The sequence below is a fragment of the Ostrea edulis genome, chromosome 9 (genome assembly GCF_947568905.1).
Source record: "Ostrea edulis chromosome 9, xbOstEdul1.1, whole genome shotgun sequence".
Taxonomy (NCBI): domain Eukaryota; kingdom Metazoa; phylum Mollusca; class Bivalvia; order Ostreida; family Ostreidae; genus Ostrea; species Ostrea edulis.
Window position 1 is genome coordinate 18,821,158 of NC_079172.1, and position 17,221 is coordinate 18,838,378.

General features: G+C 34.9%; 1 protein-coding gene across 1 annotated transcript in view; it reads left to right on the forward strand.

Annotated features, from left to right (window-relative positions):
- LOC125657502 (26S proteasome non-ATPase regulatory subunit 1-like) overlaps positions 1–17,221 on the forward strand; it is a 150,586-nt gene that overhangs the window by 127,841 nt on the left and 5,524 nt on the right. The window contains exons 23-26 of the mRNA XM_048888095.2: positions 133–249; positions 2,505–2,607; positions 8,775–8,944; positions 16,448–16,624. Coding sequence (XP_048744052.2) covers positions 133–249; positions 2,505–2,607; positions 8,775–8,944; positions 16,448–16,624 — 567 coding nt within the window. The remainder of the gene's footprint in view (positions 1–132; positions 250–2,504; positions 2,608–8,774; positions 8,945–16,447; positions 16,625–17,221) is intronic.

The window sequence follows — 17,221 nt, forward strand, 5'->3', positions numbered from 1 at the left end:
CCTTTCTAACTTTTAGATTTTGCGGCCAGGTTCAAGAAAGTGAACTGTTTTCAATTACTTCATGTCAAACTAATTGAGAGATAAATTTTTGTGTGTTCTTGATGTTTTTCTTATCATATTTTGTTTAAACAGGAAGCCATCAGTTTGTTGGAACCCATGACCAATGACCCTGTGAACTATGTTCGTCAAGGTGCTCTGATTGCATCTGCCTTGGTGTTAGTTCAACAGAATGAAAATACCTGTCCAAAGGTAAGAATATATAAAGGTGTATATTATACAGCACAGTTTCCATTCAACAGAAATTTGGGCTTGTTTGGCAGAGGAAGAAAATTTACAAGAAATAAAATTGCAATTACCCCAGGTGAAAGGACTATATATGATAAAGCTTTATTTGCCCACCAACATCAACATTTATGCTTTTCTTTCAAAATTAAGTGCATTTTGTGCAATAATCCCAATGCAACCCATTTGTTATTTTCTATTTGAAAATGACATACAGTTTCTAGGTACTGATCTCGGGTTACCCAGATGGGTTTCAGGTTACCCAAACAAAAAGGACTTTAAACTGGCAAATGACAAGGTCCATTAAGAAAAACAGCATTCATACTGTGACAGAAGTTGATCCCTGCACTGTAGAAATGGAATTATAGTGTTATAAACATGACATTTCGCTGTTATTTTCAGTATTTTGAAAAAAAAATTGCTATTTTTCACATCATGTTAGCTCACCTGAGCCATAGGTATTCTAATCAAAATTTGTCCATTGTTGTCAGTGTAAACTTATTTTTACAATTTCATCAGCTAGGAAAAGCTGACTATGATCGGATGGTTCTTAGATTCAGAACAGCACAAATGATTACCAATTATTATCATTATTATATTATCATATCGTACGAATTCAACATTAAAAGCGAGCATGTAAGTTTCAACATAATACAATTACAAAGTATAGTAACAAGTTTTGTATCTTTTCTCCAGAACCATTGGGCCAATATTTCAACCTATTTAGGCACACAATATCTTTAAGGGAAGGGGGTTTAAGTTTGTTCAAATGATGGGCCATCCACCCTTCCAAGGGGGTGGGGGTAATAAAAAAAAAGGCAAAAAAAATAAGGTGGGGTTATCCAGTCTTTGCAAAAAACTTGCACCTTGATAGGTTTATTAAAAATACCATGTTAATTATGCCCCCCCCCCCCCACCACCACCACCAAATGATGTTAGAGGTATCTGAATTTTAATCAATAATAAATATAGCTTTACAGTATAATCTGTCTTAACCGGCTGTGTGTGGTTCCAAAGAAATTGGCCGGTTTACATGGAGTGCAGAATGTTGAAAAGTATGAGAGCTGCTTCCCTTGTATTCGCTGTCTATTATGCATGTACATGTGTAATGATTACTAACGTTTTATTATATCACAAAAGAATTCAAAATGTCAAACTATAAATGTCAGTGTTTCATCGTCGTGTTCTTTTGAAAAAGTTTAATTTTTATTAAATGGTATAAAAATCTGGGAATTATTATATGTGTGTGTGTGTGTGTGTGTGTGTGTGTGTGTGTGTGTGTGTGTGTGTGTGTGTGTGTGTGTTGGCCTCATTCCACATTTATGCCTTGATAATGCATGCATATGTTCATGATATTTCCTGCCGCGAGGGGATGCTCCGCTTAGTGGTGCCCTTGTTTAAGATAGAGCTTTCATGGCAATGTCTTTCATATCATACCATGATCTATCAACTTGTGACCTTGGTTTCATCCAGAACAGCAAGATCATGTTAGTCATATTGGTGTTAAGGCATCTCTGTGTTATATTAATTCATTTTCAATTATGTTGTGAACCTTTGGGGCTAGGCTTAATTGGGCCACAATGTGGGATCAAAAGTTTTCATAGGAATAAAGATTGATAACCAAAAAAATTTCAAATCGCAACAGCTGAACATCAGCAGGGCTTAGGGTGACTCAGGTGAGTGATGTGGCCCATGGGCCTCTTGTTTTCTAGATTTCTTGGAGTTAATGATACTCTTAACTTATACTCAGGTGACTGCAAGGCCTGTGGGCCTCTGGTTTTGTTAAAAATCAAGAACTTTGAAGTTTGCATGCCCTGTTCCTTGTTTGTAAGTCCAGCTGTTCCTCCACAAGCTGTTGAATAAATGCTTCATGGAATGATAGGAAGTTTGGCTCAAGAAAGCATGTTTGAACTGGAAATTACCAAAGTTTAATATTTGATGTATACATACTGAACATAGTTCTTTGTTACACAGAAAGTAGCATCTTACAGAAAATACAAGGTGTGAAATGAAAATCGATGCATGTATTGGGGGTTGACTTTTTTTCTATACCCGAATTAAATTCTTTTTTATTCGTTGAGGTTTTTTTTTTTTTTTTTTTTGGTTTTTTTTGGTGGGTTTGTTTTTTGTTGTTGTTTTTGTTTTTGTTTTCTTGGGGGGGGGGGGTATTATTATTATTTACATCTCGGATCAACAATGTAATTTTGTCTTGTGTTTTGCAGGTCTCTCACTACAGAAGCCTTTATTCAAAAATCATTAGTGACAAACATGATGATGTTATGGCAAAGTTTGGTGCAATCTTGGCTCAAGGAATTATAGATGCAGGTGAGAAGATTAAAAAAAAAGACCATTTTGAGAATATATTGTTTCACAGTGGACCCCCAATTTTTATACAAAAGGGTCATAACTCTCACAAAAGTGGATTATTTACTAGAAAAGCTACATTGGAAGTTTCATATCAGTGTCTCAGAACTAAAACTGTCAACTGACTGTTAGACAGAGAGGAAACATATGTCAGCTCCCCTTTGGTTTTACCAATAGGAAACCAAAAATTGTAGTAATTAAGGTTTTCTTGCACCGAAATTCTATAACTTTTTCTGAAGTAATTAAACTTGCCACAAAATTCAACTGAAGTTTGTGTATCAAATTTCATTAACCGAGGTGAAATGGACTGGTATGTAAATTTTTGTGATTCTTAGAACTAGTAAATACTCTCAGTGATAACAAAAATTGATCAAGATCTATTTTATCAATGCTGCATAAGCATTCTTTTCTTCATTTAATGTCAATAACAGTATTTTAACCCTGAATGAGGTGATCAAAGTAATATTAACCATGCCAAATTTGAATCTGGAAGAGATGGAAATGAATGGGTTATCTGCATGTTTTATAATCTGCATGTTTATAATCTGACAGTTTGATTCATGAAGCGATAGGTATGATTTCCTGGTAAACATTACAGAGAGAAAAATTCTTGATGGCCCTTGAGACTAAAAGAACAGGTGATGTGGCTGATAAGACTTTGCTCTTCACAAGATATGGAATTGGGCACTTAAATCCTAGTGTTAAAAAACCTGCAAGGATAAATTGATTGTAATGCTTAACAAACCCTACATACAGTGTTATGCTGTGCTTTTTAATAGAATCCAAAAATAAATGAATCAATAGAGCTCCAAATACTATGAGAAAATTCAGGTTGATCTCATGGCATGTCATTTAAGAAATAAATTTCGTTTTTGAAAATACACGAGAGTATGAACTGCAAACCTTCCAGAAGACATGCTTCATGAAGTGTATTAGAATTTCCTTCAAATTCTCAAGACTCCTTGTTCGTAAAGATCTGGGATGACTTTTCGACTTTTGGAAATTTAGATTTATGTATGATTGCTATCAGTGTCAATAGGTCAATAGTAAGCATCTTGATCCATTTCTATTTACCATTCACTCACAAGCCTATAGGTTATGCACCTTTATTTCTGTTTGAAGTGTTTATCATCCTGTCAGATGTTATTATTACCCCCAGGGGCCATAACTTGAACAAGCTTGAATCTACACTATTTCAGGAAGCTTTCATGTAAGTTTCAACTTTTCTAGTCCCGTGAGTTCTTTAGAAGAAGATTTTTAAATGACCCCACTTGATTTTTGCTTTGATTATCAGCTCGCCTCTAAATGGGGCATGGCCCTTCCTTTGAATAAACTTGAATCCCTTTACCCAAACATGATTTGTGCCATTAAGTTTGATTGAAATTGTTCCAGTGGTTCTGGAGAAGAAGTTGAAAATGTTATATTTGCGACATGGATATATTACTCATTCATGGGTGATATATTAGATTAATTTTATTTTGAAATCTATTCCGTAAATTTGAAACTCAAGGCAGCAGAAAATGGTGTTATGGACATTCGGAGGAATAAACACGTTTTCCTTACATCCCTTCATGCTTGAAAAGTAAATAATGTTTTATTTCCATTTTTGTTTGTTATACATCCTTATTATTTTGCTTTTTTAGGTCACCTAAACTCAGGTGACCTATTGCAATTGGTCTGCATCCATCGCCGTGTGCTAACAACAATTAAACATTTTCAACTTCTTGATAACTACTACCATTCCAATTTTATAAAATTTCATATGTAGCAGTTTTTGGACAAGGGGGACATAAATTGTAAATTTCAGGACTACTGCCCCCCACCCCCACCCCCTGCAAAAATTTGACCAATTTTCAAAAATGTTCTCTACAACTGTGAATATGTAAGAAAAACTAAATGCATGGTGATGTAGAGCAGGAAGTCCTCTACCAAAATTGTAAATTTCGTGATTTCAAGAGGAAACTCAGTCTACCAGATAACTTACTGAGATTACCTGTGTTCATTTTCCTATGCAAACAGAAATATGTACACACATAGTGATTATGCTTTAAACTGAGAAAAGAATTGTAATATTATAAATCACAAGTATATAATGTCATACAATTTCTGTTTGCTCAAACAAAGTTTCTATGTTCTTTGATTTGAAAAGAGTGTGACCTTGAAATGACCTTCACAAAAACAAGAACCAGGGAATCCACTTTTCTGTTTGTCAAAAGAATGTATACATTCTACACTTATTGTAGATAAAATATAACATCTCAATGCATCCAATAAACATGAAAAGAATCGATCCTTTAATGAAATTTTTTTTACAAGTTTTTAGTACATTCTGAGTTTCCAGAATAGCTCTTTATTGTGAAATGTATGCAGGAAGTAAATGCATCTATTATTCATTCTGGAAATCCTTTAGTTTACATTGAATGTCTTTGGAAAAACATTATTTGTTTACAAGATGCATACAATAATCTATTGACTTTGGCTTGCTTCTTCTTCTTTGGAATTTTACAAGATGCAGATTTTCATAGATTTTTCAGTGTGTGTACACAGATTTCTTTTAGGGTTTTGCCAAAGATTATCAAAAAACGATCTGTAAGATTTGTTTTAGTGGATTTTGGTCCCTGCCACAATCCCAGATTTATTAGTTATGTTGTTTGCCATGAAAAAAGTTTGTTGCATTGAGATATTTTGACCACATTTTGGGTTTGTTTTTGTACGTTCAGCTAACAAAATTAACAAGAGTATGCTATTAATTTTGTGAGATGGAGACTAGATACTGTTCAGAATGAAGGAACTTGTGAAGCTTTAGAGATAATTTTTGACAATTCTTGATGCTTCCTCTTAGCTTTGTACATGTTGTGTGGGGGTGGGTTTTTTTTTTTATCAGAAAATCAAAGGTTGGGCAATTCTGCATTATGTTGCTTTGAAAATTTCAGACATTGGAAGAATTTTAAGACAAAAAATGAATTAAACTGGCTTTTCAGGCAAGTGCTCTCTGAATTTGATTTTAACAAAAAAGCTACTAGAAATCAGGCCCATCTCTTTCTGAGGGTCAATGGTTAGGATCGGTACTTTCAATTAATAGGCTTGGAAATGAAGTTAGCTCAGTAATCTTAATTATTGTGTATCACAAGGAGATAAAATATGCAAAAACAAAACGTCTATTATAAGTATGTTTCACTTTAGTTGAAACCACCCAAGATGAAATTCAGTGAGACTGGTTTTTTATGCAAATCAGGCTGATATTGATATTTGAAAACAAACATTGTGAATTTTAGCTATTGTTTACATTCTTTGTTAAATTTAGTAAGCTGTTCATTTAAATCTGTTTCTTGTGTGCTTGATTTACGTCCCTTCAAAAACACTTCATGTCACCCGCTGTAGGTGAAGTACCACAAATTTAGACTTATGCTTGGTGCTCATGGCCATAGAAGTGAGGGTTCTCTAACATGCCAATGCCTGCCGTGACACGACCTCCATTTTAAAAGGTCAAATCTCGGGTCCAAATCTGATGCTGGTGTAATTTTAGATGGTGCTATTAGAATCAGCAACAATGACTGGTGTATATTTGGAAATGACTTTTCACAGCATGCGTCTTCTGAAACTTTCAAAGTCATCCTCTGAAGTTGTTAATACTCTCTCCTACAGAACTTACTTTATTATATAATCTTAATGCATGTGTGAACTCAGATTACACTAAAATTATATTTAAACATCGCTACATGTAGTTCTTTTATAAGAACAAAATTCATTGAGTTTGTATATGGTAGATATAGAGGTATCGTCCAACCAATCACAAATTGTTGGAAAAGGCCACCTTTAACTAGAATACAAACTTTTCAAATGGTTTTATTTGGGTATCACTGTTCTTAATTCCATTGCATAAATTTTGGTTAAAGGTGCCCTGCATGTTGAAAATGATTAAAATCTACAACCAGTATGAATCTGGTCTCTACTCTGAAGAGAAACCTGTCATAAATAAATCTTTTTCATATCAATGCCTACGTGGTTAGAGCTAGTTGTAAGTTTTTGTGATTCCAAGTTCGAGACCTACAGATATATATTTTAGGGTTTTTTCATGTTACATCGATTTCCACAACATGACAGATTTGACAAAACACCAGTTTGAGGAACTATTTAACATACTGATATCAGAATACAGTGTGAAGGTTCTGGTCATGAAGTTATGATGAACATAATTATGATATTGACTATAAAGACTTATTGCTCATATGATTAACAACTACATAATGAATTAAACATGTTCATTTGGAAAATGAAATAAATTTAGGTTAGTGACTTTTGTATTCTGCATTTTTGTCATATTATTCTAAAAGGAAAACCTGTAATAAACAAAACATCCCATACCATAAACTTGGCCATAGACTCGTTATAACAATCTAGTTTACCAATACAAGCTGTCATTGGGTCAGATGTTGTCTGACATGTTTCATTGGTGTTACAGGGGTTTCTGAAGTCTCGTTTAAAGCCAGCATTTCACAAAATCTATGGTCGTTATAATGATTACTTTGCCAATACAACTTGTCAATGTTATTGGGTAAAATTCTGTCTGACGTGTTTCATACCAATTGTTGGGCCATTCTTTACTCACTGATTTTGACTACAGATTACTCTGTTTACCGGATCAAGATATAGGGTTACGGTGGGTGTGACCGGTCAACAGGGGATGCTTACTCCTCCTAGGCACCTGATCCCACCTCTGGTATATCCAGAGGTCCGTGTTTGCCCAACTCTTAATTTTGTATTCCTTATAGGAGTTATGAGATTGGTGATCAGATCGTTACCTTCAACTTTTCATTTCAATGTGATCAAGGTTACAAGTCTGAATCAATAGCCGAGTTATTGCCTTTTTGAACATTATTTTCAATACCATATAGCATTGAGTTTTTTTCACAAGTGTAAACTTAAGCAATTTTTTTTTAACTCAAAAAGGTATACAAATAATTTTAACAGAATATATTTTAGTGGACATGGAGTTTCAAAACACAAAAATTGATGAGCAGTGTAGTGTTAATTACTTATTTGTAAAACATTTTGCTGTCATAAAAAACAGTTATCATAAAAATAATCCCCGTAGTTTATTTATCGAACAAGGTGAAGAGTGCTGCATATACCTTTCACATAAAAACTGATATACAGATCGAGTTATCTTTCTTGGTAAGATATATATATATATATATATATATATATAGTATGCAGACATATTTGGGTGCAAATTTAGTTATTTTAACAATTTGGCAGAATGAAAGAAGCCAAAATTATCATCCTGTGGAAAAGAAAATGCTATATGGTATTATAGCTGATATTTATGCTCCCCTTCAAAGAGGAACATATTGCTTTGCCCCTATCGGTCAGTAGACCACATGTTGTCCACTCAATGTCTTGAGAACCATCCACTTGATCATAATAATATTGCATATGTAGGTTGGTAATGAATAGAAAAGGATCCCTATTTTTTTCAGGTCAAGGGTCAATTTACTCTGGACATAGGAATATACTGTCTGTTCAATATCTTGAGAACCCTTTGCTTGACAGACATTAAACTTGGAACACTGGTACATCAAAAAGAGTAGATGACTCTTTATGATTTTGAGGTCACATGATCAAGGGTCAAACTGGACATAGGAAGAGACTGCTCTCTTTAGAACCCTTCGCTTGATAGACATCAGATTTGGTACACTTGTACATCATAAGGAGTAAATGACCCCTATTAATTTTGGGTTCAAAGGTCAAGGGTCAAACTAGACATAGTAATATATTTTCTCCAATGTTTTAATAACATTTGCTTGATTGACACCAAACCTGGTATACTGGTACATCCTAATGAGTAGACAACCTCTATTGATTTTTAGGTCACATGGTCAAAGGTCGAGGATCAATCTACTCTGGACATGGGAAGATAATGAATATCTTGAATTGTTTTGGCACTACTATCAATTAAATGGTGCATGTGCATAACCCTTTTAAATTTTGCACGGGGTGGTGGGGGGGATATGTGTTTTACAAACATTTCTTGTTTATTCATACATGTTGTATACATCATGCAGCTAAAATGACAGTTAGTGTTGTATGTAGATGAATGACATGTGTTTTATACCATTTTTTCGCAGGAGGACGTAACATGACAATTTCACTGCAGTCTCGCACTGGCCACATGAACATGGAGGCAGTGGTGGGCATGCTGGTGTTCACACAGTTTTGGTTCTGGTATCCCCTGACACATTTCCTGTCAATGGCCTTCACTCCAACCTGTCTGGTGGGTCTCAACGAGGACCTCAAGGTCAGTATCTAACAAGAATGGAGCTCAATTAGGACCATAAGGTCAATATATAAAAAATACAGGCTTAGATTTGGATCTTATAAGATCAGTATTTTTTTTAAGAATGGGCTTTGTATGATGACCTTTAATTTAGTATCATAAATGGGAATTTTATCCAATCATCAATAGATATTTTATTCATGACTCACTGCAGATTTCCTTTAAAAGACTGGACTGTTTGACTAATCATCTGGTAGAAATTCACTTTGATCTTATGTACTTTGGATAGATACTGCATGGACCAGATGTCTTTTTAGGTCCTGCACTTTTTGATTAATTAATTGGTCAGACAGATAATCATGTAGTCCTATAAAGATTCACAGCCTGTTTAACTAAATGTCTGGTGACAGAAGAAGTTTTCTGCAGACAGTTGGTAAGATGTTCTTCTTTTTTTCTAAATATTGGAAATCAATAGCATGGTTGCTAACTGTTGGATCACCAAAGATTTAAAACTGGGCTATTACATGACTGTATTAAGTTTGAAATTACTGATGAAGCTTGCACGAGTCTAAAACCAGAATCCTGACATTTAATGAAGCTTGCACGAGTCTAGAAACCGGAATCCTGACATTTAAAGCTTGCACGAGTCTAGAACCAGAATCCTGACATTTAATGAAGCTTGCACGAGTCTAGAAACCGGAATCCTGACATTTAAAGCTTGCACGAGTCTAGAACCAGAATCCTGACATTTAATGAAGCTTGCACGAGTCTAGAAACAGGATCCTGACATTTAATGAAGCTTGCACGAGTCTAGAACCAGAATCCTGACATTTAATGAAGCTTGCACGAGTCTAGAACCAGGATCCTGACATTTAATGAAGCTTTCACGAGTCTAGAACCAGAATCCTGACATTTAATGAAGCTTGCACAAGTCTAGAACCAGGATCCTGACATTTAATGAAGCTTGCACGAGTCTAGAAACCGGAATCCTGACATTTAAAGCTTGCACGAGTCTAGAACCAGGATCCTGACATTTAATGAAGCTTGCACGAGTCTAGAACCAGAATCCTGACATTTAATGAAGCTTGCACAAGTCTAGAACCAGAATCCTGACATTTAATGAAGCTTGCACGAGTCTAGAACCAGGATCCTGACATTTAATGAAGCTTGCACGAGTCTAGAAACCGGAATCCTGACATTTAAAGCTTGCACGAGTCTAGAACCAGAATCCTGACATTTAATGAAGCTTGCACGAGTCTAGAAACAGGATCCTGACATTTAATGAAGCTTGCACGAGTCTAGAACCAGAATCCTGACATTTAATGAAGCTTGCACGAGTCTAGAACCAGGATCCTGACATTTAATGAAGCTTTCACGAGTCTAGAACCAGAATCCTGACATTTAATGAAGCTTGCACGAGTCTAGAACCAGGATCCTGACATTTAATGAAGCTTGCACGAGTCTAGAAACCGGAATCCTGACATTTAAAGCTTGCACGAGTCTAGAACCAGGATCCTGACATTTAATGAAGCTTGCACGAGTCTAGAACCAGAATCCTGACATTTAATGAAGCTTGCACAAGTCTAGAACCAGAATCCTGACATTTAATGAAGCTTGCACGAGTCTAGAACCAGGATCCTGACATTTAATGAAGCTTGCACGAGTCTAGAAACCGGAATCCTGACATTTAAAGCTTGCACGAGTCTAGAACCAGGATCCTGACATTTAATGAAGCTTGCACGAGTCTAGAACCAGGATCCTGACATTTAATGAAGCTTGCACAAGTCTAGAACCAGAATCCTGACATTTAATGAAGCTTGCACGAGTCTAGAACCAGGATCCTGACATTTAATGAAGCTTGCACGAGTCTAGAACCAGAATCCTGACATTTAATGAAGCTTGCACGAGTCTAGAACCAGAATCCTGACATTTAATGAAGCTTGCACGAGTCTAGAAACAGGATCCTGACATTTAATGAAGCTTGCACGAGTCTAGAACCAGAATCCTGACATTTAATGAAGCTTGCACGAGTCTAGAACCAGGATCCTGACATTTAATGAAGCTTGCACGAGTCTAGAACCGGAATCCTGACATTTAAACAAACTTGTTGGTAGAGCTTACTTAAGCTCTGGTTCATTGGATTCTTCATTAGAACCAGCAGGAATTGGATTCTTCATTAGAACCAGCAGGAATTGGATTTCATTTAAAACTTTCAAATGTAAAGTCACTGCACAAAATGTAATTAAAACTAAACAAATGAAAAAAGGTCTGATACAAGGACTAGTACATCATGCTGCTTTTGAAAAGGGCTATCATTTGCTATAATAGAAGGTCATGTGACCTTTATAACCAAGATGTATTATCTGTAAACATCATAGGTGGAACACAATGTCATAATGATAAATGGCATGCGGGTGACAGATAATTAACTGTGGAAAGTGGATATTTAATCTTTCTATTTAATTGGCTTGCAAGATTTTCATTAAATAGGATGCTGAGCTCCACCCACGCATGTGATGAGAATTAGGGATAGGATCAGGGAGACATGTCATAGTTGGCATGGTTTCCATTTATTGTAATAAACAGGTTAAATTTTAACTGCAATCTTGACAAGGTAGTTATCTGCTTAAAGCTTTCATTCTACCTACCCCTACCCCTTCCTACACAGAAATGGTCTTACTGTTGCGAGTTTGTCCATCCCATTACATCGGTTTATGAAAAAATAGCTTCAGAATTACTTGCAAATAGATATGATCTTATGATCAATTTCTAACTCAAGTACTAGTATTCAGGTAAACTTGTGAACAAAGAATGCTAGAGTGCATTGAAAAAAGGAATTCAAAGTTTGGTTGGCTGATTTCATTCTCAAAAAGCTATTGACAGTGTTTCTTGTGTATCTCTCAAACTCTTCGTCCTGGAGCCAGTCCATGCCATGTGACTTGTCTTAGCAAAATTAAAGGCAGAATGGACTTGTTAGAATTGTTTGAAAACACAGGAGTTCTAAAGTAATTGATTTAGGCTTTATGTGAGTATAGTTCTGACTGTATTTGACTTATGTTATTGCAGACTTTTAGTAAGTGATATTTTTTATCTCCCTGTATTATATGACTTGTAAATGTGGTCAAATAAATGATTATGCACTCATAATTGTTTAAACAATGTTTTGTTTGGAGTAAGTAGAAACTGGCAGGGGTAGGAGAGACGACCTGGGAAACTGTTCTTCGGCTTCGATCTTTTCTCCCTATCTCAAGACATTTGTTTTTTGACTGTTCCCCAAGAAGCCATGCAATAAGTGTAGGAACTTGGATGATAATAAGACGTGTCCGTGGTGACATGCCAGCAGATATTGAAGTGAAATTTAGTCAGTAGTTGTATGGCGATATTGAATTACAGATAAAACTAGACTTGTATTTATTTCCTCTGCTGTACTTTATATAGCTCCTAATTCTGATGTGTTATAGAAACTGAGATTTCCCCCTGGAAATCTGACTCTAGAATAAGACTTCCTCACAAGAAGAATGTTGGTTTATGATATTGCGCTCGAAACCTGGATTTTATGTTTAATGATGCTAATGAACCTATTAAATGCAAAAAATGTAAAGAAATGATAGCAGTTGTTTTGAAACTTAAACATGATAAAACCACAGGGTATGATCATTTTGTAAGTTAACATATTTCACAATTTTTTTTTTCAAATTAAAATTTTTGAATGCAGAAACTGCTGATTGGTTTTGTTATATTTGTTTGGGGGTGGGGTGTAAAAAGCAAAGATTGTTAATTTTAATTGTATATTCTTATCTATTTAATTTATAGGTAGAATTCAATTTATGTTTTATAGTAAAATCAGACTTTCAGTACACAATGCATACAGCTATAAAGCTTTTTCATATCATTCAACTTGATGAACAGAACATATATATTCCATTTTCCATTAATTCATTTTTTGAATTTCCTTTTTCTTCATTGAGCAAATTTGACTAAAAAAATTAAAATATGTTCAACTTTGTGTACAAATAATAATAGATAATAATAATACCATATTTATATAGCACCTTTTCATACACTATGTACGCTCAAAGGTGCTTTACAATGCATATATACCTTACAACAGAATGTTATACACATTATACATAGAAAATAAATAAAACATTAAAAAGCAATGATATAAAAGGCGTTATCACATGTAAACAGTCCGCAGCTGTACCTGTCCTGATTGTATGTATAAAACATGAAAACACAAGATACCATAGATATATGCTAGATAAACGTAAACATCAGTTCTTCAAATAAAGAAGAAGATTAAGTGAATGGACATGGAACACGAGTGTAATTAATTCTACACAATGAGTGTTGTAAGATCTGATTTATGTGTCTAATTGAATATCAATTAATCAGGCATTATGGAAAGTTATTTCACCATTATAAATTCAATTCTATGAAAGGTCAAAAAAAATATCATTTAATCTATCTATTTAGCAAAGGACAAAGAAAAAACTCTTGGTTTGTCCATCTTACTTGTCAAAGTTTTAAGCTAAGACCGGTAAAATGAAGCTGCCATGAAACGGTTTTAAAAGAAGAAAGGTTTTCAGTATTTTCTTTCCATAAATTCAACTAGTAAATTTTAATTCTGCATTTACATCTAGCAATTCAACTGAAACTAATAGAGAAAGCATGTTACATTCAGCATAACCTGTTTTTGTATGAAGTTGTTTATTACAATGCTCCACTTAATGTGATGAAATAGTTTGGAAAATAAAACATCGTATTAACCAGGTTCCACTGTACGTGCAGACTAATGAAAGAAACCAACTCATCAATCAACTAATGGGTGAAAGATGAAATCTTTCTGACCACAACAGATACATAGCAATTATTTAAATTCACTCCAGACTTCAATCAACTTAGCTTTAACTGAATGTAGTGAAAAGAAGGAAAAATAGGGAAGAGATGGACATTTTCCAGATGCAGACATGCTTACAGTAGTTTGGGGGTTTGTAAATTCAATGCAAGTGCTAGCTGATGATCTTTAAAATCTATTTATTAAAAAACAAATTAGAAATACATAGTGAAATATGCAGGGTCATGCTTGTTTGTAATTGAACAGAAAATATGAAAACATGGAAGAATTGTAAACAGGATTAATGAATCGTGATCCGTCAAATTTTTCCATTACCAGTAGAGGAATAGGGTGTTGTTCATTTCTCAGCTGCTCTCGAATATCAAAAGTATAATTTTCTTCCTAGAAATAGTTTCTATTTCGTACTTTTGAAAATTAGGACTTTTTTACCAAGTAGTTTTTCAGAGTCCTGTTCAGTGTAACCCTAATTCCATTGTTTAAGAATATTACAAATTAAATGTAAACAATTTTAAGACAAAGAAATAAAAGAAAATTCAGCCATTGATGGAATTGAACCTTCGTGGAGTTTTAAACTAAAAGTCTTTTTCTCTTAAAAAAAAATCAATATCACTTTGGAATACATGCAGTGACTCAATTTTGTAATTGGAATTTTTTGCAATTATGAAAATTGATATCTGGATGCAGAGTTATTTAAGCCTTTGATAATTATATCTTGATGTCTATTGTGGTAGTAACACAATACATGTAGCTCCTTTTGAAAATTTGTCTGCATACCATTATGTGTTATTTGCACAACGAATGTCAATATAATAAGTCCATTAAGTCAATGCTTGATCATTCTAATAATTCCCCATTGGGGGGGGGGGGGGGGGGGGGGTATGTATGGAATAAATCTCTAAAGCTTTCATTATAATCTAAAAGGAAAAATAATGTTGAATGTAATTATAATCTGACATCACTCTCAATTTTTTAGAAGTGAGGTTATGTGTTTTTAGTCCCCACTAGTGAAACCGAAGGGGACTTTAGGTTTCCTCTTCCTCTGTCTGTCAGTCAGTTTGCCACACTTGGTTTTCCACAATATTTATACCCCATGCAACGAGTTGCAGAGGGTATAGTGTTTTTACCAGCAAGTCAACGCAACTCCTCTGAAAACGCCTTACAGAATTTCTTGAAACTTTGTACTTAATAAGGGCATACTGTGTAGATGTGTGTATTCGCAGAAAATTCTTCTTCAATTTTTTTCTTGGGACTTATGCCCCTATTGAATTCAATAAATTGGTCTCCATCACTCCTGTTCTTATCAACGCAACTCTCAAACTGCTGAACAGAATTTCATGAAACTTTGTATTTTGCTTCTGAACCCACCTCTGGTATGTCCAGAGATCCATGTTTGCCTTACTCTCAATTTTGTTTTTTTTTTTTAAGGAGTTATGAGATTGATCACTGTTCGTTATCTTCACCTTTATAGGAGTTATGAGATTGATCACTGTTCGTTATCTTCGCCTTTTCGCTTTATAAGGACATACTGTGTAGACATGCTAGACATGCATACTCACAACAGAAAATTCCGATTCAGGTTATTTTTTCTAGGAGTTATGCCCCTTTTAAACTTAGAAATTTGGCCAAAATTAGATATACTACTGATTACAGTTTGTCAGGGCAACTTAACAGAATTCCATGAAACTTTGTAGTTAATAAGGACATACGGTGTAAATGTGCGTATTCACAGGAAAGTCTGATTCAGTTTTTTTTCAGGGAGTTCTGTCTCTATTAAACGTAGAAGTTTGACCAAATTTAGATTTACTATTGAAAAAATTTGTCAGCACAACACCTCTGAAACCATGTAACAGAAATTCTTGAACCTTTGTAGTTAATAAGGAAATACTGTGTAAATGGGCATATTTGCAGGAAAGTCTAATCTATTGTTAGCTCACCTGAGCTGAAAGGTCAAGTGAGCTTTTCTAATCACCTGTTGTGCATCATTTGTCCATCTGTTTGTAAACTTTTTACATTTTCAACATCTTCTCCAGAACTACTGGGCTAATTTCAACCAAACTTGGCTAAAAGTATCCTTGGGTGAAGGGCTTTCAAGTTTGTTTAAATGAAGGGCGATGCCTCTTCAAAGGAATTACAAAAATGCAAAAATAGGATGTGGTCATTTAAAAATCTTCTCAAGAACCACTGGACCAGAAGAGCTGAAATTTACATGAAAGCTTCCTGATATGTGGTTTACTACTGTTTGTTTACAGATTTCGTCGTTTTTGTAGTGAAATTCTTAAAAAGAACTCAGACATGATGGTAGAAATGAGGCTTGTGTCCTTGCCCTGCTCAATTCAGGTCAAGAATTTCTTTGACCTGCTCAATTCAGGACAAGACTTTCCTTGCCCTGCTCAATTCGGGACAAGAATTTCCTTGACCTGCTCGATTCAGGACAAGAATTTCCTTGACCTGCTACATAATAACCATATTCAAACAATATTTACCCCCACCCCCTAGCTGTACTGAGGAACATCATCCATGTGACCATATACAGTTAACAGTTCTTACCTGGGATGTAAAACCAAGAAATGGTGTACTATGGCCTAATGTTTAAATAGCACATATGATTTGCTTAATATTGTGAGAATTTCAGAAGTTTATTTTGGTATTGTTTTTTCTGGTGACAGATGCCAAAGTTGGAGTTCCGTTCTAATGCCAAGGCCTCACAATATGCCTATGTTCCGCCCCTTGAGGACAAGAAGGAGAAAACAAAAGAGAAAGTACTGACTGCAGTTCTTAGCATCACTGCCAAACAGAAGAAGAAGGAGGCTGAAAAGAAGAAAGATGAAGAGAAGATGGATGTGGTAGGTTAACAAGTAAACTATGGTAATCCCATAACATACTGACAAAATCATGATTAATGTTGACCTTGTGACCTTGACTTTAAGATCATGGGTCCTTAGGAATTCACTGACCATCTTTAATTTAGATACTGCATATGAAGTTTGGAGGTTGAAAAATACTTCAATTTATCATTCTATTATCTTGACAGATAAAGATATTGGGAATGCAATGTGTGTATACTGTGAATGTGTGCTGTTAAATCCCTAAAAATCTTAAAGACTTGTAGACAGCACGGGCTAAGCCCGTTTTGGACCCGAATGAATATTTATGGTATCACAGAGTTCGGGCCCAAGACAGGCTTAGCCCCTGTAGTAGACAGCATGAACTATTTCTTCAGTGTGTTTTAATGTTATCAGTGTCAGTACTAAATTGAAACTAAATGTATATTTAGAATGAGCAGGTAGTCCTTTGCCAAAATCTTGAATTTCATGACCCCAGGGGTAGGGGTTTTTGGTATCAGGGTTGGGTCAAAGTAGTCGGTGATTAAATGAACATTTCTAACTTATTCTCAAAAACTGCCAAAAATTGACCAATTATCAAAAATCTTCTCTACAACT